Consider the following 24079-nt stretch of genomic DNA (forward strand, 5'->3'; position numbering starts at 1 on the left):
TAGACAGCAGGGTTGGGGTCAGACTGTAGTCCTACATGAGCTCGTTGTTAGTAGACAGCAGGGTTGGGGTCAGACTGTGTAGTCCTACATGAGCTAGTAGACAGCAGGGTTGGGGTCAGACTGTGTCGTCCTACATGAGCTAGTAGTTAGTAGACAGCAGGGTTGGGGTCAGACTGTGTCGTCCTACATGAGCTAGTAGACAGCAGGGTTGGGGTCAGACTGTGTAGTCCTACATGAGTTAGTAGACAGCAGGGTTGGGGTCAGACTGTGTAGTCCTACATGAGCTAGTAGACAGCAGGGTTGGGGTCAGACTGTAGTCCTACATGAGCTCGTTGTTAGTAGACAGCAGGGTTGGGGTCAGACTGTGTAGTCCTACATGAGCTAGTAGACAGCAGGGTTGGGGTCAGACTGTGTCGTCCTACATGAGCTAGTAGTTAGTAGACAGCAGGGTTGGGGTCAGACTGTGTCGTCCTACATGAGCTAGTAGACAGCAGGGTTGGGGTCAGACTGTGTAGTCCTACATGAGTTAGTAGACAGCAGGGTTGGGGTCAGACTGTGTAGTCCTACATGAGTTAGTAGACAGCAGGGTTGGGGTCAGACTGTGTAGTCCTACATGAGCTAGTAGACAGCAGGGTTGGGGTCAGACTGTGTAGTCCTACATGAGCTAGTAGACAGCAGGGTTGGGGTCAGACTGTGTAGCCCTACTTTTTTAATTGATTCGTAGGGGACAATGCAGATTAATCAACATCAATATTTCAATAATGCAACATCCATTTTAAATCTGCCGGTTTTAGCCAAAAGTTCATTTGCACCCATTGTCCCTTGTCAGGTAAGGGTCTTTACACAGCCACAATACACATACGCACTAAAACAATACAACATACATTACATCCAATAATATACAGTTGAAGTCGGAAGTTTACATACACCTTAACCAAATACATTTAAACTCAGTTTTTCACAATTCCTTTAATTTAATCCTAGTAGAAATTCCCTGTTTTAGGTCAGTTAGGATCACCACTATATTTTAAGAATGTGAAATGTCAGAATAATAGCAGAGAGAATGATTTAATTAGTATTTGGTAGCATTGCCTTTAACCTCTTACATCAGGACGTTCCGCTAGCGGAACACCTGCTCCAATATCCAATGATAGGCGTGGCGCGAAATACAAACTCCTCTAAAATCCGAAAACTTCAATTTTTCAAACATATGACTATTTTACAGCATTTTTGAAGACAAGACTCTCGTTAATCTAACCACACTGTGCGATTTCAAAAAGGCTTTACAGCGAAAGCAAAACATTAGATTATGTCAGCAGAGTACCCAGCCAGAAATAATCAGACACCCATTTTTCAAGCTAGCATATAATGTCACAAAAAACAAAACCACAGCTAAATGCAGCACTAACCTTTGATGATCTTCATCAGATGACAACCCTAGGACATTATGTTATACAATGCATGCATGTTTTGTTCAATCAAGTTCATATTTATATCAAAAACCAGCTTTTTTACATTAGCATGTGACGTTCAGAACTAGCATACCCCCCGCAAACATCCGGTGAATTTACTAAATTACTCACGATAAACGTTCACAAAAAACATAACAATTATTTTAAGAATTATAGATACAGAACTCCTCTATGCACTCGATATGTCCGATTTTAAAATAGCTTTTCGGTGAAAGCACATTTTGCAATATTCTCAGTAGATAGCCCAGCCATCACAGGGCTAGCCATTTAGACACCGACCAAGTTTAGCCCTGACCAAACTCCGATTTACTATTAGAAAAGTTTGATTACCTTTGGTGTTCTTCGTCAGAATGCACTCCCAGGACTGCTACTTCAATAACAAATGTTGGTTTGGTTCAAAATAATCCATCGTTATATCCAAATAGCGGCGTTTTGTTCGTGCGTTCAAGACACTATCCGAAGTGTAAATAAGGGTCACGAGCATGGCGCAATTCGTGACAAAAGATTTCTAAATATTCCATTACCGTACTTCGAAGCATGTCAACCGCTGTTTAAAATAAATTTTTATGCCATTTTTCTCGTAAAAAAGCGATAATATTCCGACCGGGAATCTGCGTTTAGGTAAACAGACGAAAGAAAACAAAGCATGGGGTCGACGCGGGCACGCGCCTGAGTCTCACAGTACTGTAACCAGCCACTACCCAAACGTGCTACTTTTTTTCAGCCAGAGCCTGCAAAGCCACGATTCAGCTTTTTGCCGCCTTCTGAGAGCCCATGGGAGCCGTAGGAAGTGTCACGTAACAGCAGAGATCCTCTGTAATGGATAGAGATAATCAAGAAGGGCAAGAAATTGTCAGACAGGGCACTTCCTGCATGGAATCTTCTCAGGTTTTGGCCTGCCAAATGAGTTCTGTTATACTCACAGACACCATTTCAAACAGTTTTAGAAACTTTGGAGTGTTTTCTATCCAAAGCTAATAATTATATGCATATTCTAGTTTCTGGGCAGGAGTAATAATCAGATTAAATCGGGTACGTTTTTTATCCGACTGTGAAAATACTGCCCCCTAGCCATAACAGGTTAAATTGTTTAAACTTTTCAGGTAGCCTTCCACAAACTTCCCACAATAAGTTGGGTGAATTTTGGCCCATTCCTCCTGACATATCTGGTGTAATCGAGTAAGGTTTGTAAGCCTCCTTGCTCGCACACGCTTTTTCAGTTCTGCCCACAAATTTTCTTCACGATTGAGATTAGGGCTTTGTGATGGCCACTCCAATACTTTTGACTTTGTTGTCCTTAAGCCATTTTGCCACAACTTTGGAAGTATGCTTGGGGTCATTGTCCATGTGGAAGACCCATTTGCGACCAAGCTTTAACTTCCTGACTGATGTCTTGAGATGTTGCTTCAATATAGCCACATCATTTTCCTGCCTCATGATGCCATCTATTTTGTGAAGTGAACCAGTCCCTCCTGCAGCAAAGCACCCCCACAACATGATGCTGCCACCCATGTGCTTCACGGTTGGGATGGTGTTCTTCGGCTTGCAAGCCTCCCCGTTTTTCCTCCAAACATATCAATGGTCATTATGGCCAAACAGTTCTATTTTTGTTTCATCAGACCAGAGGACATTTCTCCAAAAAGTACGATCTTTGTCCCCGTGACCACAGTCTGGCTTTATGGTGGTTTTGGAGCAGTGGCTTCTTCCTTGCTGAGCGACCTTTCAGGTTGTGGTGGTTTTGGAGCAGTGGCTTCTTCCTTCCTGAGCGGCATTTCAGGTTGTGGTGGTTTTGGAGCAGTGGCCTCTTCCTTGCTGAGCAGCCTTTCAGGTTGTGGCGGTTTTGGAGCAGTGGCTTCTTCCTTCCTGAGCAGCCTTTCAGGTTGTGGTGGTTTTGGAGCAGTGGCTTCTTCCTTGCTGAGCAGCCTTTCAGGTTGTGGTGGTTTTGGAGCAGTGGCCTCTTCCTTGCTGAGCAGCCTTTCAGGTTATGGCGGTTTTGGAGCAGTGGCCTCTTCCTTGCTGAGCAGCCTTTCAGGTTGTGGCGGTTTTGGAGCAGTGGCTTCTTCCTTGCTGAGCAGCCTTTCAGGTTGTGTTGGTATAGGACTCGTTTTGCTGTGGATATAGATACTTTTGTACCTGTTTCCTCCAGCATCTTCACAAGGTCCTTTGCTGTTGTTCTGGGATTGATTTGCACTTTTCGCACCAAGTACGTTCATCTCTAAGAGACAGAACGTGTCTCCTTCCTGAGCGGTATGACGGCTGTGTGGTCCTATGGTGTTTATACTTGCGTACTATTGTTTGTACAGGTGAACGTGGTAGCTTCAGGCATTTGGAAATTGCTCCCAAGGATGAACCAGACTTGTGGAGGTCTACAATTATTTTTCTGAGGTCTTGGCTGATTTCTTTAGATTTTCCCATGATGTCAAGCAAAGAGGCACTGAGTTTGAAGGTAGGCCTTGAAATACATCCACAGGTACACCTCCAATTGACCCAAATTATGTCAATTAGCCTATCAGAAGGTTCTAAAGCCATGACATCATTTTCTGGAATTTTCCAAGCTGGTTAAAGGCACAGTCAACTTAGTGTATGTAAACTTCTGACCCACTGGAATTGTGATACATTGAATTATAAGTGAAATAATCTGTCTGTAAACAATTGTTGGAAAAATTACTTGTGTCATGCACAAAGTAGATGTCCTAAGCGACTTGCCAAAACTATAGTTTGTTAACAAAACATTTGTGGAGTGGTTGAACAATGAGTTTTAATGATTCCAACCTAAGTGTATGAAAACTTCCGACTTCAACTGTATCATTCAAACAAAAACACTATCATCAACTGTCGTCTTACGAATGAGGAACCACAGATAACGCGTGTACAGGTTTGGATAGATTTGAGCCATGTTTTCAATTTAAATGTCAAAGTACAATAATCAGTGCATCTTCTCTAGTCTGTGGGCGTTGCATTCCAGTATATTGTAGCTCTAACAGAGAAGGCTGATTGACTACATTTACTGTGTGGATGAGGGACAACTCAATCCCCTCTAGGTACTACCCTTATTATTCTGGAGGTGCTTTCCTTGAGCATGACATGCCGGTTTAGGGCTGGAGGGGCCAGACCATGCAGGATCTTAAAGACAAGGCTTGCATCTACATACTGCTGCAAGCTATCCAGACTGAATAAATTATGTTTGTGAATGATGTGACAATGGTGGTAACTGTTTGGTTTGTTATCAAAAAATCTTAAGTGTTTGTTTATAGAGTGATTCAATTGGTTTCAGAACAGTATCTCCTGCTTGTTACCAGCATGTCAGACAATATCTCAGATGTGAGAAGATCATAGCATGCAGGAGGCAGGGCCTCCTGAGGAAGGAAAGGTCTGATAAACCTAAAGTTGGATCATCCAAACTTAACCGTGTTTAACCACCTTCTTCACATGTTTCTTAAATGTCAAGTTGGAGTCCAAAATGACGCCGAGATACCTGAAGTTAGACACAGCGTTCAGATTCTCCTCCATTAACCAGAACAGCTGGTTGGAGTCCAAAATGACACCAAGATACCTGAAGTTAGACACAGCGTTCAGATTCTCCTCCATTAACCAGAACAGCTGGTTGGGAAGAATCAATGAATTTCTTAGAGAAGTACATACAAACAGTTTTGTCGATATTTAAATGCAGGCAAGAATTAGTCATCCATTTAGAAACGGAGCTTCAGTTAACAACTTGTCTATTTTTTGAGTGTACATACAGGACTGTATTGTCTGCCTACATCTGCATGTTAACTCGTTAGCAAGCAACTGGGAGATCATTTATATACAGTGTCTTTGGAAAGTATTCAGACCCTTTGCTATGAGACTCGAAATTGAGCTCAGGTGCATCCTGTTTCCATTGATCATCCTTGAGATGTTTCTACAACTTGATTGGAGTCCACCTGTGGTAAATTCAATTGGTTTGGAAAGGCACACCTGTCTATATAAGGTCACACAGTTGACAGTGCATGTCAGAGCAAAAACCAAGCCATGAGGTCGAAGGAATTGTCCGTAGAGCTCCGAGACAGGATTATATCGAGGCACAGATCTGGGGAAGGGTGTCAAAAAATTTCTGCAGCATTGAAAGTCCCCTAGAACACAGTGGCCTTCGTCATTCTTAAATGGAAGAAGTTTGGAACCACCAAGACTCTTCCTAGAGCTGGCCGCCCGGCCAAACTGAGCAATCGGGGGAGAAGGGCCTTGGTCAGGGAGGTGACCAATAACCTGATGATCACTCTGACAGAGCTCCAGAGTTCCTCTGTGGAGATGTGTCATGACGTTGGCCTGTGGGTAAGGTTTATGACCCCCCCATAAATACCTTTCTCCCTTCCCTCTCTCTCTGACTCTACTGAAGGACTCTTGAATAGCCTTTGTTAAACGTAGAGAGTCTGGGAACATCAAACAAGTGGGGGGAAAGGAACCATATTTCGGTAATAGAACCAGTTTAAAATATGCGTTGGTACTAATGAATATGATGTCAGTTCGGTTGTCATCTGAGACATTATGACTGATGACAGGACGACAAACTGTACCTGGGAAAGTATACACCCTGTAGTTATCAGATTCACATGGAATTGTTGTGCAAATTAAATGTTTGAATATTAAACTATTTGTGATAAGATTAAATGTAATTTTAGCTTCCAAATGAGAGAATTGGGTTTTCATAAGGTTAGAGCCCTGCTCAATCAGTGGCCCGCCCCTGTGAAGAGACGTGGGTTATAAACTATGAAACACACCCTTCTCCCCCTCCACTATATAAGCCCTTGATGAAAATGTAACCTCCTGTTCCGGGTACGTGAGGTCTGCAGCCTCTGCGTTAAAAGGGACTAACATGTCAAGTACAGAACTAAGCCAACCTCAGCGTGAGCTTTGAACTCTTATTCACTACAGAAGTGATACCTCCTAGCCATTGAGTTAGCAGCGGCCACTGTAAATGTGGGCTAGAAAAGGCACATGAAAGCCCGCTTGGAGTTTGCCAAGAGGCACATAAAGACTCTCAGACCATGAGAAACAAGATTCTCTGGTCTGATGAAACCAAGATTGAACTCTTTGGCCTGAATGCCAAACGTCACGTCTAGAGGAAACCTGGCACCATCCCTACAGTGAAGCATGGTGGTGGCAGCATCATGCTGTGGGGATGTTTTTCAGCGGCAGGGACAGGGACTCTAGTCAGGGCAAAGGTGAACAGAGCAAAGTACAGAGAGAACCTTGATGAAAACCTGCTCCAGAGTGCTCAGGACCTCAGACTGGGGCGAAGGTTCACCTTCCAACAGGACAACGACCCTAAGCACACAGCCAAGACAACACAGGAGTGACTTCTGGACAAGTCTCTGAATGTCCTTGAGTGGTCCAGCCAGAGCCCGGACTTGAACCCAATCAAATATCTCTGGAGAGACCTGAAAATAGTTGTGCAGCGACGCTCCCTATCGCTCGAGAGGATCTGCAGAGAAGAATGGGAGAAACTCCCCAAATACAAGTGTGCCAAGCTTGTAGCATCATACCCAAGAAGACTCAAGGCTGTAATCACTGCCAAAGGTGCTTCAACAAAGTACTGAGTAAAGGGTCTGAATACTTATGTAAATGTGATATTTTTATATGAATTAAATACATTTGCAAATTTACAAAAAAAAGTGTATTTGATTTGTCAGTATGGGTTATTGTGTGTAGATTGATGTGAGAAAAAAAATATTTGATCAATTTTAGAATAATACTGTAAAGTAACAAAATGTGGAAAAAGTCAAGATTTCTGAATACTTTCCAAATGCACTGTAGATGGTAAACAGAATGGGGCCTAATATTGACCCTTGTGGGACCTCAATGTTAATGTAAAGAGAGTCCGACTAGGTGTTCCTGAAACAAACCCTTTGAATTCTGTTTGTCAGATAGGAATAGATCCAACTAATGGCTTCAGTGGACACATTAAGGGAGGATAGTTTGGATAGGAGGACCTCATGGTTCACAGAATCAAAGGCCTTTTTCAGATCCAAACAGACTGACTTTCACCACCTATGTCCAGTTTAGATTTAATGCACTCCAGAAAACAGCTATTGGCTGTTTCAGTAGAATGGTTAGTTCTGAATCCAAATTGCATTTGATGTATGGAGTTGCCCTGAATGAGGTGATCAGATCAGCCGTCCATCCTTCAGCTACTTTTCATACCACTGGAAGAATGCTCATAGGCCGGTCATTTTCCACCAGTGTCGGGTCACCAGATTTTAAAACAGGTATCACTGCAGCAGACTTACAAGCATTGGGGAAGAACCCATATTTGACGGACATATTAACTACATGTACGATAGGGGCAATCAGAGAATATTTATGTCTCTTCAGGAATACAGTGTCTAGACCAAATACATGTTTTGTTGTAGAGTTCCTGATGAAGCTGATGCTGAGATTTCATTCTGAAAATTGGTTTATTATTATCCATGGGAGTGAGGACTGTGGTCTTGGTTGAAAATCTTTGAGCCAGTTCCCTGACAGAGTCAACAACAAAATGGTTAAAGGTGGGGGATATGAAATTGGAGTCTTGAATTAGAATCTTATTAACCTTTAATTAAGGATGTTTTTTGGACTTTTCATCTCCTCTCCCTGTTAGTTTGAGATTTTCCAAAATCACTTTGCCATTTCCTTTTGCATCATTGATCACTCTGAGGAAGAACTCTGCTTTTGCAGTTTTTATATTCCTTACCACATTATATAAATATACAGGACCAGTCAATAGTTTGGACACACCTAATCATTCATTGTTTGATCGGGAGAGAAAGCATGCATGCATAAAACTATAAAACGTAGCTTAGCTCTGTCATATTCAAATTGAATGGAGATGAAGGAGCTGTGTTTTTTTAAACAGCTAGACACTATAGTTCAGGAGGGTCCGTAATAAAAAAAACGCCCATGCATCCAACAGAGCGAGAGAAACAATATTTTCTGACTGGACAATTTGCGCAGCTTTGGTGGAATTCTCTGCTCTGTCTAGCCTATATTCCTCTAATATGTAATAGGAATGTCACTCTTGCCCTGCCCTGCTCTGCGCTGCCTGACTCCGTTTACTGCGCCAGCCAGCCAAGTTCAAATAGGCTAAACCATCGTCTGTCACATCACGATGTCGTCATTATCCACAGTGGCTGTCAATCATAGACGATATTATGGTAATTTCGCCCAACCCTAGGTGCGTTGGTCTGCTATCTCTCCTGGGGTTTACTACCGTGGTCGTCTAGTTTTAGGCCTATATGATATCTCGTTAGCTTCGCAGGGATAATCTGGTAATCCTATTATTTGTGTTCGGGTTCATCAATAATGTGATTTGAGTTGCTGTAATCTCAGCTAATGTAATGTGTAAATGTGAAGCTAGAAAACAGTGACAGCTTCCTTCTGTACAGTAAGACATGTTACCTGTAATCTATACAGATTTTGGACCTTCATTTGATCACCCTGCTACAGGAGAACTTTCCTGCAGGACATTTTGTACTGTATTTATGGTATTATATTTTTGTGTATTTGAGTTTTTAAAAAGGCTTGTGAAGTTTGCAGTTTCCACTTTGAAATGTCAGACTTGATTTTCCCAATGAAAAATGTATCAACCCCTACAGAAATGTCCATTAATTACAGTCCCCTTCAGAAAGTATTCACACCCCTTGACACATGTTGTTGTGTTACAGCCTGAATTTAAAATTGATTAAATGTAGCTTTTTTTTTGTCACTGGCCTACATACCCCATAATATCAAAGTGGAATTATGGTTTTAGAAATATTTACAAATTAATACAAGTTTTAAAGCTGAAGTGTCTTGAGTCAATATATATTTAAAAGTAAAACTTTGCTTTTTAATTTAATTTTTAATTGTATTATTTATAAATATATTTTTTAAATGTAACCTGTATTTAACTAGCAAAGTCATTTAAGAACAAATTCTTATTTACAATGATGGCCTACCCTGGCCAAACCTGGATGACACTGGGCCAATTGTGCGCCTTCCTATGGGACTCCCAGTCACGGCCGTATTTGATACAGCCCCAGATTTGAATCAGGGACTGTAGTGACACCTCTTGCACTGAGATGCAGTGTCTTAGACCGCTGCGCCACTCGGGAGCCTGAAACAAGTCACATAATAAGTTGCAGGGACTAACTCTGTGTAATAATCGTTTTTAACAGGATTTTTTTTAATGACTACCTCATCTCTGTACCCCACACATACAATGATCTGTAAGGTACCTCAGTGGAGCAGTGAATTTCAAACACAGATTCAACCACAAAGACCAGGGAGGTTTTCCAATGCCTCACAGAGAAGGGCAGCTATTGGTAGATGGGTAAGGAAGGAAGAGGAAGGAAACTGCTCAGGGATTTCACCATGAGGCCAATGGTGACATTAAAACAGTTAGTGTTTTATGGCTGTGATAGGAGAAAATTGAGGCTAGATCAACAACATTGTAGTTACTCCACAACACTAACCTAATTGACAGAGTGAAAAGAAGGAAACCAGTACAGAATAAATATATTCCAAAACATGCATCCTGTTTGCAACAAGGCACTAAAGTATTACTGCATAAAATGTGGCAAAGCAATTCACTTTCTGTCCTGAATACATAGTGTTATGTTTGGGACAAATCCAACACAACACATTACTGAGTAATGCTCTCCATATTTTCAAGCACAGTGGTGGCTGCATCATGTTATCAAATCTAATTGTATTTGTCACATGCAGCCGAATACAACAGGTGTAGACCTTACAGTGAAATGCTGAATACAACAGGTGTAGACCTCACAGTGAAATGCTGAATACAACAGGTGTAGACCTCACAGTGAAATGCTGAATACAACAGGTGTAGACCTTACAGTGAAATGCTGAATACAACAGGTGTAGACCTCACAGTGAAATGCTTACTTACAAGCCCTTAACCAACAGTGCAGTTTTAAGAAAATCCCCCCAAAAGTAAGAGATAAGAATAACAAATAATTAAAGAGCAGCAATAACATTTACATGACATTTTAGTCATTTAGCAGATGCTCTTATCCAGAGCGACTTACAGTAGTGAATACATACATTTCATTAAAAAAAAATATCCGTACTGGTCCCCCGTGGGAATCGAACCCACAACCCTGGCATTGCAAACACCATGTTCTACCAACTGAGCCACACGGGACAATAGTGGGGCTATATACAGGGTGTACCGGTACAGAGTCAATGTGGAGGCTATATACAGGGGGTACCGGTACAGAGTCAATGTGGAGGCTATATACAGGGGGTACCGGTACAGAGTCAATGTGCGGGGGCACAGGTATTGAGGTAATTAATGTACATCTGGGTAGAGTTATTAAAGTGACTCTGCATATACAATAACAGAGAGTAGCAAGGGGGGGGGTGCAATGCAATGCAAATAGTCTGGGTAGCCATTTGATCAGCTGTTCAGGAGTTTTATGGCTTGGGGGGTAGAAGCTGTTTAGAAGCCTCTTGGACCTAGACTTGGCGATTCGGTACTGCTTGCCGTGTGGTAGCAGAGAGAACAGTCTATGACTAGGGTGGCTGGAGTCTTTGACCATTTTTAGGGCCTCCCTCCAATGGGTATGCTTGTAATCGTTAAGGAAGGGGAGTTCTTCCTGGTTCAGTCTGCTTTCCAACAGACACTGGGAGGTGAATTCACCTTTCAGCAGGACAATAACCTGAAACACAAGGCCAACAGGTGTAGGCAGACAGTGAAATGCTTACTTATGGGTCCTTTCAACAATGCAGAGTTAAAGATGAATAACAAATATAAATAACGAGTGAAAATAACATGGCTATATACAGGAATATAAAATAACATGACTATATACAGGGAGTAGAAAACAACATGACTATATACAGGGAGTACCAGGTAATAACATGGCTATATACAGGGAGTACCAGGTAATAACATGGCTATATACAAGGAGTACCAGGTAATAACATGGCTATATACAGGGAGTACCAGGTAATAACATGGTTATATACAGGGAGTACCAGGTAATAACATGACTATATACAGGGAGTACCAGGTAATAACATGGCTATATACAGGGAGTACCAGGTAATAACATGGCTATATACAGGGAGTACCAGGTAATAACATGGCTATATACAGGGAGTACCAGGTAATAACATGGCTATATACAGGGAGTACCAGGTAATAACATGGCTATATACAGGGAGTACCAGGTAATAACATGGCTATATACAGGGGGTACCAGGTAATAACATGGCTATATACAAGGAGTACCAGGTAATAACATGGCTATATACAGGGAGTACCAGGTAATAACATGGCTATATACAGGGAGTACCAGGTAATAACATGGCTATATACAGGGAGTACCAGGTAATAACATGGCTATATACAGGGAGTACCAGGTAATAACATGGCTATATACAGGGAGTACCAGGTAATAACATGGCTATATACAGGGAGTACCAGGTAATAACATGGCTATATACAGGGGGTACCAGGTAATAACATGGCTATATACAGGGAGTACCAGGTAATAACATGGCTATATACAGGGGTACCAGGTAATAGCGTAGCTATATACAGGTATACCAGGTAATAGTGTAGCTATATACAGGGGGTACCAGGTAATAACATGGCTATATACAGGGAGTACCAGATAATAACATGGCTATATACAGGGAGTACCAGTGCTGTGTTGATATGCAGGGGTACCACTCATTACTGCCACACCACAGGTTGGAAGTCTACATATATATATATATGGCTATATCCAGGGTATATATCCACAGGGTGGAAGTCTACATATATAGATATATATATATGGCTATATCCAGGGTATATATCCACAGGGTGGAAGTCTACATATATAGATATATATATGGCTATATCCAGGGTATATATCCACAGGTTGGAAGTCTACATATATAGATATATATATGGCTATATCCAGGGTATATATCCACAGGGTGGAAGTCTACATATATAGATATATATATGGCTATATCCAGGGTATATATCCACAGGGTGGAAGTCTACATATATAGATATATATATGGCTATATCCAGGGTATATCTCCACAGGGTGGAAGTCTACATATATAGATATATATATGGCTATATACAGGGTATATATCCACAGGGTGGAAGTACATATCAGCCGTAATGTGAGTAAATTAACATAGTTGCTCAGCAAAACGGCATATTTGGTGTGTAAAAAAACGTATTTTGAAATTATAACTTGCAGAGCTGGTGAATGGGAGTTTGAATCTGAGCTTTCTGGGCATTACAGAGGTATCTAATGCACCTATTAGCCTATAGAGGATGACTGGTTGGGGAGCACAGAGAGAGATGTCTTGCTGGCTGTTACAGCCTGAGCAGAGATGATGACTAGGACGGTAGGCTAATATTGGCCAAAAATATCAGCCTGACCGATTATAAATCCTCTAATTTTAACACCCAATAAACAGAAAGTGGGACAGGAGAAAGAACTTCTAATGTAGAGTTAAATAGGTCACCTTGTGGCGCTGACTACACAGTCCTATTAGAGGGAGAGAGAGATGGGGGAGAGAGCAGGAGAACTGTGGATGGGACAGTTCTGTGGTCCCCTCGTAGATTAGTGTTATTTTGAGCTGTAGCTATGCTAGTAGTGGGTTGAATTAAAAATATATATATATATATTTGACCTTTATTTAACCAGGTAGGCTACTTGAGAACAAGTTCTCATTTACAACTGCGACCTGGTCAAGATAAAGCAAAGCAGTGCGACACAAACAACAACACAGAGTTACACATGGAATAAACAAACATACAGTCAATAACACAATAGAAAAAGTCTATATACAGTGTGTGCAAATGGCGTGAGGAGGTAAGGCAATAAATAGGCCATAGTAGCGAAGTAATTACAATTTAGAAAATTAACAGTACAGTGATAGATGTGCAGATGATGATGTGCAAGTAGAAATACTGGTGTGCAAAAAAATTAAATAAAAACAATATGGTGATGAGGTAGGTAGATTGGATGGGCTTATTACAGATGGGCTGTGTACAGCTGCAGCGATCGGTAAGCTGCTAAGGTAGCTGATGCTTAGAGTTAGTGAGGGGGGATATAAGTCTCGAACTTCATAGATTTTTGCAATTCATTCCAGTCATTGGCAGCAGAGAACTGGAAGGAAAGGCGGCCAAAGGAGGTGTTGGCTTTGGGGATGACCAGTGAGATATATCTGCTGTAGCGTGTGCTACGGGTGGGTGTTGTTATCGTGACCAGGGAGCTGAGGTAAGGTGGATCTTTACCTAGCATAGACTTTTATAGATGACCTGGAGCCAGTGGGTCTGGCGACGAATATGTAGCGAGGGCTAGCCGACGAGAGTGTACAGGTGGTGGTGGGTGTGCCATTAGGATATATATGACTGATGATTGGCTGAGATACATTGATGATAAAAAGATTGTGGGAGCTGTTTTGTTAGACTTCAGTGTGGCTTTTAACATTATCGATCATAGTCTGCTGCTGGAAAAACGTATGTGTTATGGCTTTACACCCCCTGCTATATGCTGACTTTCTTTTCTCTAACCAACTAGGCTCGCAATTTAACAACAATGTCTGTCTCTCTCCTCTGATGGGTTCTCCTGTCTGTCCTCTCATCCTGTCTGTCTCTTCTCTCCTGTCTCTCTCTCCTCTCATGGCTCTCCTGTCTGTCTTCTCATCCTGTCTGTCTTCTCATCCTGTCTGTCTTCTCATCCTGTCTCTCTTCTCTCCTGTCTGTCTTCTCTCCTGTCTGTCTTCTCTCCTGTCTGTCTTCTCATCCTGTCTGTCTTCTCATCCTGTCTGTCTTCTCATCCTGTCTGTCTTCTCTCCTGTCTGTCTTCTCATCCTCTCTGTATTAGAGGTCGACCGATTATGATTTTTCAACGCCGATCCCGATACCGTTTACTGGAGGACCAAAAAACCCGATACCGATTAATCGGACGATTGTTTTTCATTTATTTATTTGTAATAATGACAATTACAACAATACTGAATGAACACTTATTTTAACTTAATATAATACATCAATATAATCAATTTAGCCTCAAATAAATAATGAAACATGTTCAATTTGGTTTAAATAATGCAAAAACAAAGTGTTGGAGAAGAAAGTAAAAGTGCAATATGTGCCATGTAAAAAAGCTAACGTTTAAGTGCCTTGCTCAGAACATGAGAACATATGAAAGCTGGTGGTTCCTTTTAACATGAGTCTTCAATATTCCCAGGTAAGATGTTTTAGGTTGTAGTTATTATAGGAATTATAGGACTATTTCTCTCTATACGATTTGTATTTCATATACCTTTGACTATTGGATGTACTACAGTATAGCTTCCGTCCCTCTCCTCGCTCCTACCTGGGCTCGAACCAGGAACACATCGACAACAGCCACTCTTGAAGCAGCGTTACCCATGCAGAGCAAGGGGAACAACTACTCCAAGTCTCAGAGCGAGTGACGTTTGAAACGCTATTAGCGCGCACCCGGCTAACTAGCTAGCCATTTCACAGCGGTTACACCAGCCTCATCTTGGGAGTTGATAGGCTTGAAGTCATAAACAGCGCAATGCATTGCGAAGGGCTGCTGGCAAAATGCACTAAAGTGCTATTTTGAATGAATGCTTACGAGCCTGCTGCTGCCTACCATCGCTCAGTCAGACTGCTCTATCAAATCATAGACTTAATTATAACATAATAACACAGAAACACGAGCCTTAGGTCATTAATATGGTCGAATCCGGAAACTATCATCTCGAAAACAAAACGTTATTCCTGTTACATTGCACAACCTTCAGTGTTATGTCATAATTACGTAAAATTCTGGCAAATTAGTTCGCAACGAGCCAGGCGGCCCAAACTGTTGCATATACCCTGACTGCGTGCAATGAACGCAAAATGACACAATTTCACCTAGTTAATATTGCCTGCTAACCTGGATTTCTTTTAGCTAAATATGCAGGTTTAAAAATATATACTTCTGTTTATTGATTTTAAGAAAGGCATTGATGTTTATGGTTAGTTACAGTCATTCAACGATTGTGCTTTTTTCGCAAATGTGCTTTTGTTAAATCATCCCCCGTTTGGCGAAGTCGGCTGTCTTTGATAGGAAGAAATAGTCTTCACAGTTCGCAACGAGCCAGGCGGCCCAAACTGCTGTATATACCCTGACTCTGTTTGCAAGAGAAGTGACACATTTTCCCTAGTTAAAAGAAATTCATGTTAGCAGGCAATATTAACTAAATATGCAGGTTTAAAAATATATACTTGTGTATTGATTTTAAGAAAGGCATTGATGTTTATGGTTGGAGCAACTTGTACCTAAGCGATTATATGCAATGCAGGACAGGCTAGATAAACTAGCAATATCATCAACCATGTGTAGTTAACTAGTGATTATGATTGATTGATTGTTTTTTATAAGATAAGTTTAATGCTAGCTAGCAACTTACCTTGGCTTCTTACTGCATTCGCGTAACAGGCAGGCTCCTCGTGGAGTGCAATGTAAAGCAGGTGGTTAGAGCGTTGGACTAGTTAACCGTAAGGTTGCAAGATTGAATCCCTGAGCTGACAAGGTAAAAATCTGTCGTTCTGCCCCTGAACAAGGCAGTTAACCCACCGTTCCTAGGCCGTCATTGAAAATAAGAATGTATTCTTAACTGACTTGCCAAGTTAAATAAAGGTCTAAAAAAATAAATAAAAAATAAATACAAATCGTCCAAATCGTCATCCAAGAATACCGATTTCCGATTGTTATGAAAACGTGAAATCGGCCCTAATTAATTGGCCATTCCGATGAATCGGCCGACCTCTACTCTGTATCTTCTCTCCTGTCAGTCTTCTCATCCTGTCTCTCTTCTCTTCCTGTCTCTCTTCTCTCCCGCATGTCTTCTCATCCTGTCTCTCTCCTTTCCTGTTTCTCTATCCCTTTGTGGGTTCTCCTGTCTGTCCTCTCTTCCTGTCTGTCTTTATTTGTATTTACAGATGGTCTACAAGTTTGTTATTAAGGTCCATGAAAGTTCACATGTTCCAGAATGCATTTCTGCCAAAAAAAACAACTAATTTTGATTAAAAATAAGTTTATGTTTGTAACGGCTGTCTGAGGAAGAAGTGGACCAAAATGCGGCGGAGTTAGGGTTCGTCATATTTAATTTACGAACACTATGCATTTCACAAAAACAACAAACTGACAGCCAACACAGTCCTGTCAGGTACTACCACAATGACAAGAACAATTACCCACCCCACACAAAGGAAACGTAGGCAACTTATGTGTGACTCCCAATCAACCACAACCCTCTACAGCTGTGCCTGATTGGAAGTCACACGGCCAAAATCAATGAAACAATAAAACACACACTCCCTTCTGCCACATCCTGACCCAACTACACCCTCTACTGGTCAGGACGTGACAATGTTATAACAACTCTCCTGTGAAGTAGTGACCCACGACATGTGCCTTGTTTCCTGAAACGGGTCACATATACAAAAGTATTTGGACACTCCTTCAAATTAGTGGATTTGGCTATTTCAGCCACACCCGTTGCTATAAAATCGAACACACAGCCATGTAATCTCCATAGACAAACATTGGCAGTAGAATGGCCTTACTCAGTCACTTCCAACGTGAATCCGTCATAGGATGCCACCTTTCCAAAAAGTCCGTTTGTCAAATTTCTGCCCTGCTAGAGCTGCCTAGGTTAACTTTTAGTGCTGTTATTGTGAAGTTAAAATGTCTAGGAGCAACAACGGCTCAGACCAGAAGTGGTAGGCTACACAAGCTCACAGAACAAGACTGCTGAGTGCTGAAGCGCGTCCTCGGTTGCAACACTCACTACCGAGTTCCAAACTGCCTCTGGAAGCAACATCAGAACAAGAACAGTTAGTCGGGAGCTTCATGAAATGGGATTCCATGGCTGAGCAGCAGCACGCAAGCCTAAGATCACCATGCGTAACGCCAAGCGTTGGCTGGAGTGGTGTAAAGCTCGCCGCAATTGGACTCTGGAGCAGTGGAAACGCATTCTCTGGAGTGATGAATCACGCTTCACCATCTGGCAGTCCAAAGGACGAATCTGGGTTTGGCGGATACCAGGAGAACGCTAACTGCCCCAATGCATAGTGCTAACTGTAAAGTTTGGTGGAGGAGGAATAATGGTCTGGGGCTGTTTTTCATGGTTCTGGCCCCTTAGTTCCGGTAAAGGGAAATCTTAATGCTGCAGCGTACAATGACATTCTAGACGATTCCGTGCTTCCAACTTTGTAGCAAAGGTTAGGGGAAGGCCCTTTCCTGTTTCAGCATGATACTGCCCCCGTGCACAAAGCGAGGTCTGTAGAGAAATGATTTTTTGAGATCGGTGTGGGAGAACTTGACTGGTCTGCACAGAGCCTTGACCCCGTCGAACACCTTTGGGATGAATTGGAACGGCGACTGCAAGCCAGGTCTAATCACCCAACATCAGTGCCCAACCTCACTAATGGTTTTGTGGCTGAATGGAAGCAAGTCCCCGCTGGAATGTTCCAACATCTAGTAGATGAGTGGAGGCTGTTATAGAAGCAAAGGGGGTGTCATGGATCACTCCGGAACTTTCATTATGCACACCTGTCCCCTATTCCCACTGATTTGTTAATTGTATAAGTGTGTCCTTGGTTTACCAGTGTCCTGTTGATTATTGTTAATATGTCCGTTGGTGCTGTGTGTTTTTGCTTTCGTGCCCTTGTGGATTAGGCAGATGATTACGGGTCTGGTGCCGTGGATTAGGCAGATGATTACGGGTCTGGTCCCGTGTGATAATCATTGTGCAGATGATTACGGGTCTGGTCCCGTGTGATGATAATTGTGCAGATGATTACGGGTCTGGTCCCGTGTGTTAATCATTGTGCAGATGATTACGGGTCTGGTCCCGTGTGTTAATCATTGTGCAGATGATTACGGGTCTGGTCCCGTGTGATAATCATTGTGCAGATGATTACGGGTCTGGTCCCGTGTGATAATCATTGTGCAGATGATTACGGGTCTGGTCCCGTGTGATAATCATTGTGCGCTTGTGTTATTTATCTAGTTTGGGTTTCAACCCCGTGTTTTGTGTAGTGTTTGTTTGGTCTTTGTCCCCGTGCCTTGACACGGCACGCCGGTATTTGGGTATAATAAAAACAACTATTACGCATTCCTGCGTCTGTCTCCCGACCCTTTTATACCGGCATTTTAGGGGGGACCAACTCCAGTTTAATGCCCATGATTTGGGAATGAGATGTTCGACGAGCAGGTGTCCACATACTGTTGGTAATGTAGTATATATATATATAGGAAGACATATTGAGACCTAGGCCCTGTATTATAAAATACACATTAGACACACTTTAAAAAAATATGTATTTCACATGACTGGGAATACAGATATGCATTTGTTGGTCGCAGATACATAAAAAATGGGCCTCAGGACCTTGTCACTGTATTTTTGTGCATTAAAATTGCCATCCATAAAAATATTATTTTTTGCGTTGTCCATAGCTTATGCCTGCCCATACCATAACCCCACCTCCACCATGGGGTCCATACATACCATAACCCCACCTCCACCATGGGGTCCATACATACCATAACCCCACCGCCACCATGGGGCCCATACCATAACCCCACCTCCACCATGGGGCCCATACCATAACCCCACCTCCACCATGGGGCCCATACCATAACCCCACCTCCACCATGGGGCCCATACCATAACCCCACCTCCACCATGGGGCCCATACCATAACCCCACCTCCACCATGGGGCCCATACCATAACCTCACCGCCACCATGGGGCCCATACCATAACCCCACCTCCACCATGGGGCCCATACCATAACCCCACCTCCACCATGGGGCCCATACCATAACCCCACCGCCACCATGGGGCCCATACCATAACCCCACCTCCACCATGGGGCCCATACCATAACCCCACCTCCACCATGGGGCCCATACCATAACCCCACCTCCACCATGGGGCCCATACCATAACCCCACCTCCACCATGGGGCCCATACCATAACCTCACCGCCACCATGGGGCCCATACCATAACCCCACCTCCACCATGGGGCCCATACCATAACCCCACCGCCACCATGGGGCCCATACCATAACCCCACCGCCACCATGGGGCCCATACCATAACCCCACCTCCACCATGGGGCCCATACCATAACCCCACCTCCACCCTGGGGCACTTTGTTCACAACGTTGACATCAGCAAACCGTTCGCCCACACGACGCCATACACTTGGTCTGTGGTTGTGAGGTCTGTTGGAAGTACTGCCAAATTCTAAAAAAAAAACGTTGGAGGTGGCTTATGGTAGAGAAATTAACATTCAATTCTCTAGCAACAGGTCTGTTGGACATTCCTGCAGTCAGCATGCCAATTATACGCTCCCTCAAAACTTGAGACATCTGCACATTTTAGAGCAGCCTTTTATTGTCCTCAGCACAAGGTGCACCTGTGTAATGATTGTGCTGTTTATTCAGCTTCTTGATATGCCACACCTGTCAGGTGGATGGATTATGTTGGCAAAGGAGAACTGTTCATTAACAGGGATTTAAGATTCTACTGGTTGGTCAGCCTTCTAATCACTGCAGGGTGTTTGTGTTGTAGTGTTGGAGAATTGAGATGTTACAACAGGAAACCAGATAAATATGATCACTGTCTTTCATTATTAATGTCTCTACTGTTCATCTAGAAAGGACAGGCTCTACTGAGCGTGTGCAGACAAGACGGGCTCTACTGAGCGTGTGCAGACAAGACAGGCTCTAGTGAGCGTGTGCAGACAGTCTTCTGAGCAGCAGGGCTGGCACCTTATCAGACTCTCCTCTCTCTTCACTGCAGGAGACCAATGAGATTGTGGCCATTAAGAAGTTCAAGGACAGTGAAGGTAAGAGGCCTGTGTTTAATCAGGAAATAATTAATATTAAGTCCTGTGATAAAGAATGCTCATTTGATCCAGCCAAACCCATCTTCTGTTATGGGTGTCTGTCTGTCTGTCTGTCTGTCTGTCTGTCTGTCTGTCTGTCTGTCTGTCTCTCTGTCTCTCTCTCTCTCTCTCTCTCTCTCTCTCTCTCTCTCTCTCTCTCTCTCTCTCTCTCTCTCTCTCTCCTGTATGCATCTAGTCTCATGGGTTCTCCTGTCTGTCTTCTCATCCTGTTTGTCTCTTCTCTCCTGTCTGTCTTCTCATCCTGTCTCTTCTCTCCTGTCTATCTTCTCATCCTGTCTGTCTCTTCTCTCCTGTCTATCTTCTCATCCTGTCTGTCTCTTCTCTCCTGTCTATCTTCTCATCCTGTCTGTCTCTTCTCTCCTGTCTATCTTCTCATCCTGTCTGTCTCTTCTCTCCTGTCTATCTTCTCATCCTGTCTGTATCTTTTCTCCTGTATGTCTTCTTATCCTGTCTCTCTTCTCTCCTGCATGTCTTCTCATCCTGTCTCTCTCCTTTCCTGTCTCTCTATCCCTTTGTGGGTTCTCCTGTCTGTCCTCTCATCCTGTCTGTCTTTCCTCTCATGGTTCTCCTGTCTGGCTTCACATCCTGTCTGTTCTCTCCTCTCATCCTGTCTCTCCTCTCTTCCTGTCTGTCCTCTATTCCTGTCTGTCCTCTCATCCTGTCTGTCTCCTCTCATCCTGTCTGTCCTCTCCTCTCCTCTTTTTTTTTGGGGGGGGTTAGAAGGGGTTGGGGGGGGGTAGAAGGATTACTTTATCCTATCCCAGGTATTCCTTAAAGAGGTGGGGTTTCAGGTGTCTCCGGAAGGTGGTGATTGACTCCGCTGTCCTGGCGTCGTGAGGGAGCTTGTTCCACCATTGGGGTGCCAGAGCAGCGAACAGTTTTGACTGGGCTGAGCGGGGGGGCCAGCAGGCCAGAGGTGGATGAACGCAGTGCCCTTGTTTGGGTGTACGGACTGATCAGAGCCTGAAGGTACGGAGGTGCCGTTCCCCTCACAGCTCCGTAGGCAAGCACCATGGTCTTGTAGCGGATGCGAGCTTCAACTGGAAGCCAGTGGAGAGAGCGGAGGAGCGGGGTGACGTGAGAGAACTTGGGAAGGTTGAACACCAGACGGGCTGCGGCGTTCTGGATGGGTTGTAGGGGTTTAATGGCACAGGCAGGGAGCCCAGCCAACAGCGAGTTGCAGTAATCCAGACGGGAGATGACAAGTGCCTGGATTAGGACCTGCGCCGCTTCCTGTGTGAGGCAGGGTCGTACTCTGCGAATGTTGTAGAGCATGAACCTACAGGATTGGGTCACCGCCTTGATGTTAGCGGAGAACGACAGGGTGTTGTCCAGGGTCACGCCAAGGCTCTTAGCACTCTGGGAGGAGGACACAATGGAGTTGTCAACCGTGATGGCGAGATCATGGAATGGGCAGTCCTTCCCCGGGAGGAAGAGCAGCTCCGTCTTGCCGAGGTTCAGCTTGAGGTGGTGATCTGTCATCCACACTGATATGTCTGCCAGACATGCAGAGATGCGATTCGCCACCTGGTTATCAGAAGGGGGAAAGGAGAAGATGAATTGTGTGTCGTCTGCGTAGCAATGATAGGAGAGACCATGTGAGGATATGACAGAGCCAAGTGACTTGGTGTATAGCGAGAATAGGAGAGGGCCTAGAACTGAGCTTGGGGGACACCAGTGGTGAGAGCACGTGGTGCGGAGACAGATTCTCGCCACGCCACCTGGTAGGAGCGACCTGTCAGGTAGGACGCAATCCAATAGTGAGCCGCGCCGGAGTTGCCCAACTCGGAGAGGGTGGAGAGGAGGATCTGATGGTTCACAGTATCAAAGGCGCAGATAGGTCTAGAAGGATGAGAGCAGAGGAGAGAGAGTTAGCTTTAGCAGTGCGGAGAGCCTCCGTGACACAGAGAAGAGCAGTCTCAGTTGAATGACCAGTCTTGAAACCTGACTGATTTGGATCAAGAAGGTCATTCTGAGAGAGATAGCAAAAGAGCTGGCCAAGGACGGCACGTTCAAGAGTTTTGGAGAGAAAAAAAAGAAGGGATGTAGTTGTCTGTAGTTGTTGACATCGGAGGGATCGAGTGTAGGTTTTTTGAGAAAGGGTGCAACTCTCGCTCTCTTGAGGACGGAAGGGACGTAGCCAGCGGTCAAGGATGAGTTGATGAGCGAGGTGAGGTAAGGGAGAAGGTCTCCGGAAATGGTCTGGAGAAGAGAGGAGGGGATAGGGTCAAGCGGGCAGGTTGTTGGGCAGCCGGCCGTCACAAGACGCGAGATTTCATCTGGAGAGAGAGGGGAGAAAGAGGTCAAAGCATAGGGTAGGGCAATGTGAGCAGGACCAGCGGTGTTGTTTGACTTAGCAAACGAGGATCGGATGTCGTCAACCTTCTTTTCAAAATGGTTGACGAAGTCATCCGCAGAGAGGGAGGAGGGGGGGGGAAGGATTCAGGAGGGAGGAGAAGGTGGCAAAGAGCTTCCTAGGGTTAGAGGCAGATGCTTGAAATTTAGAGTGGTAGAAAGTGGCTTTAGCAGCAGAGACAGAGGAAGAAAATGTAGAGAGGAGGGAGTGAAAAGATGCCAGGTCTGCAGGGAACTCTTCCTGTCTGTCCACTCCTCTCTTCCTGTCTATTTCCACTCCTCTCATCCTGTCTGTCCTCTCCTCTCGTCCTGTCTGTCTCTTCTCCTCTCATCCTGTCTGTCTCTCCTTTCCCCAGAGAATGAAGAGGTTAAGGAGACCACACTCCGGGAGCTGAAGATGCTCCGAACGCTGAAGCAGGAGAATATCGTGGAGCTGAAGGAAGCCTTCCGCAGGAGGGGGAAACTCTACCTGGTGTTTGAGTATGTAGAGAAGGTAAGACTAGCTTCACTCCTGCAGTGAATATTGATTATATCTCAGAATAATAATACTTCTGAAGCCTTCAAATTATAGTTCAGATGTTGATCAAATAAATAGTCCAGGAGATTGATTGTGATCCCTTCTGTTGGTCTCTTCCAGAACATGCTGGAGCTGCTGGAGGAACTTCCTAACGGAGTTCCGTCTGATAAAGTCAGGAACTACATCTACCAGCTGATCAAAGCTATCCATTGGTGTCATAAGAACGACATAGTGCACCGGGGTAAGGAGACATGATGCTATAGGAACCAGAACCAACTAACACAGCTTTAATATGTGAGCCACATGTGTCCCGTGTGGCTCAGTTGGTAGAGCATGGTGTTTGCAACGCCAGGGTTGTGGGTTCGATTCCCATGGGGGACCAGTACGGGGGGGAGAATTTTTTTTTAATGAAATGTATGCATTCACTACTGTAAGTCGCTCTGGATAAGAGCGTCTGCTAAATGACTAAAATGTAAATGTAAAATACCGGAGCCTCAGCCTTCCATTAGGCCCTAGTGCAGCTCTTCAGGTAATATGAAGTCCCAGCATTCCTCCGTCCTGCCATGACATCGTTTGTGGTTTGATAGTCTAATAGTCTGTTCAGTGTCTCAGATGATGAGAGCTTGTGACTTGGAGCACAGCAACACTCCAGATGGCTTGCCATCTATCAGACAACATGATGACAATATTATGGAGGCAAACCATATCCCCTCAGTATCACCTGACTTAGTTGTGATATGATTCTCTGGGTTTCTGAAGTACAAGTAGA

The 24079-nt window shown here is 43.9% G+C and overlaps 1 protein-coding gene across 5 annotated transcripts in view; it reads left to right on the forward strand.

Moving 5' to 3' along the window:
* Positions 1-24079, forward strand: part of LOC106573992 (cyclin-dependent kinase-like 5) — a 101472-nt gene that overhangs the window by 7318 nt on the left and 70075 nt on the right. For all 5 annotated transcript variants that reach the window (XR_006759793.1, XM_045697535.1, XM_045697536.1 and 2 more), the window contains exons 4-6: positions 20333-20378; positions 23150-23286; positions 23431-23551. Coding sequence is in view for 4 of the 5 variants with exons in the window: in XM_045697535.1 (XP_045553491.1) it covers positions 20333-20378; positions 23150-23286; positions 23431-23551 (304 nt within the window). In the remaining variant the exon portion in view is untranslated. The remainder of the gene's footprint in view (positions 1-20332; positions 20379-23149; positions 23287-23430; positions 23552-24079) is intronic.

Source organism: Salmo salar, chromosome ssa16 (genome assembly GCF_905237065.1).
Source record: "Salmo salar chromosome ssa16, Ssal_v3.1, whole genome shotgun sequence".
In the NCBI taxonomy this organism is placed as follows: Eukaryota; Metazoa; Chordata; class Actinopteri; order Salmoniformes; family Salmonidae; genus Salmo; species Salmo salar.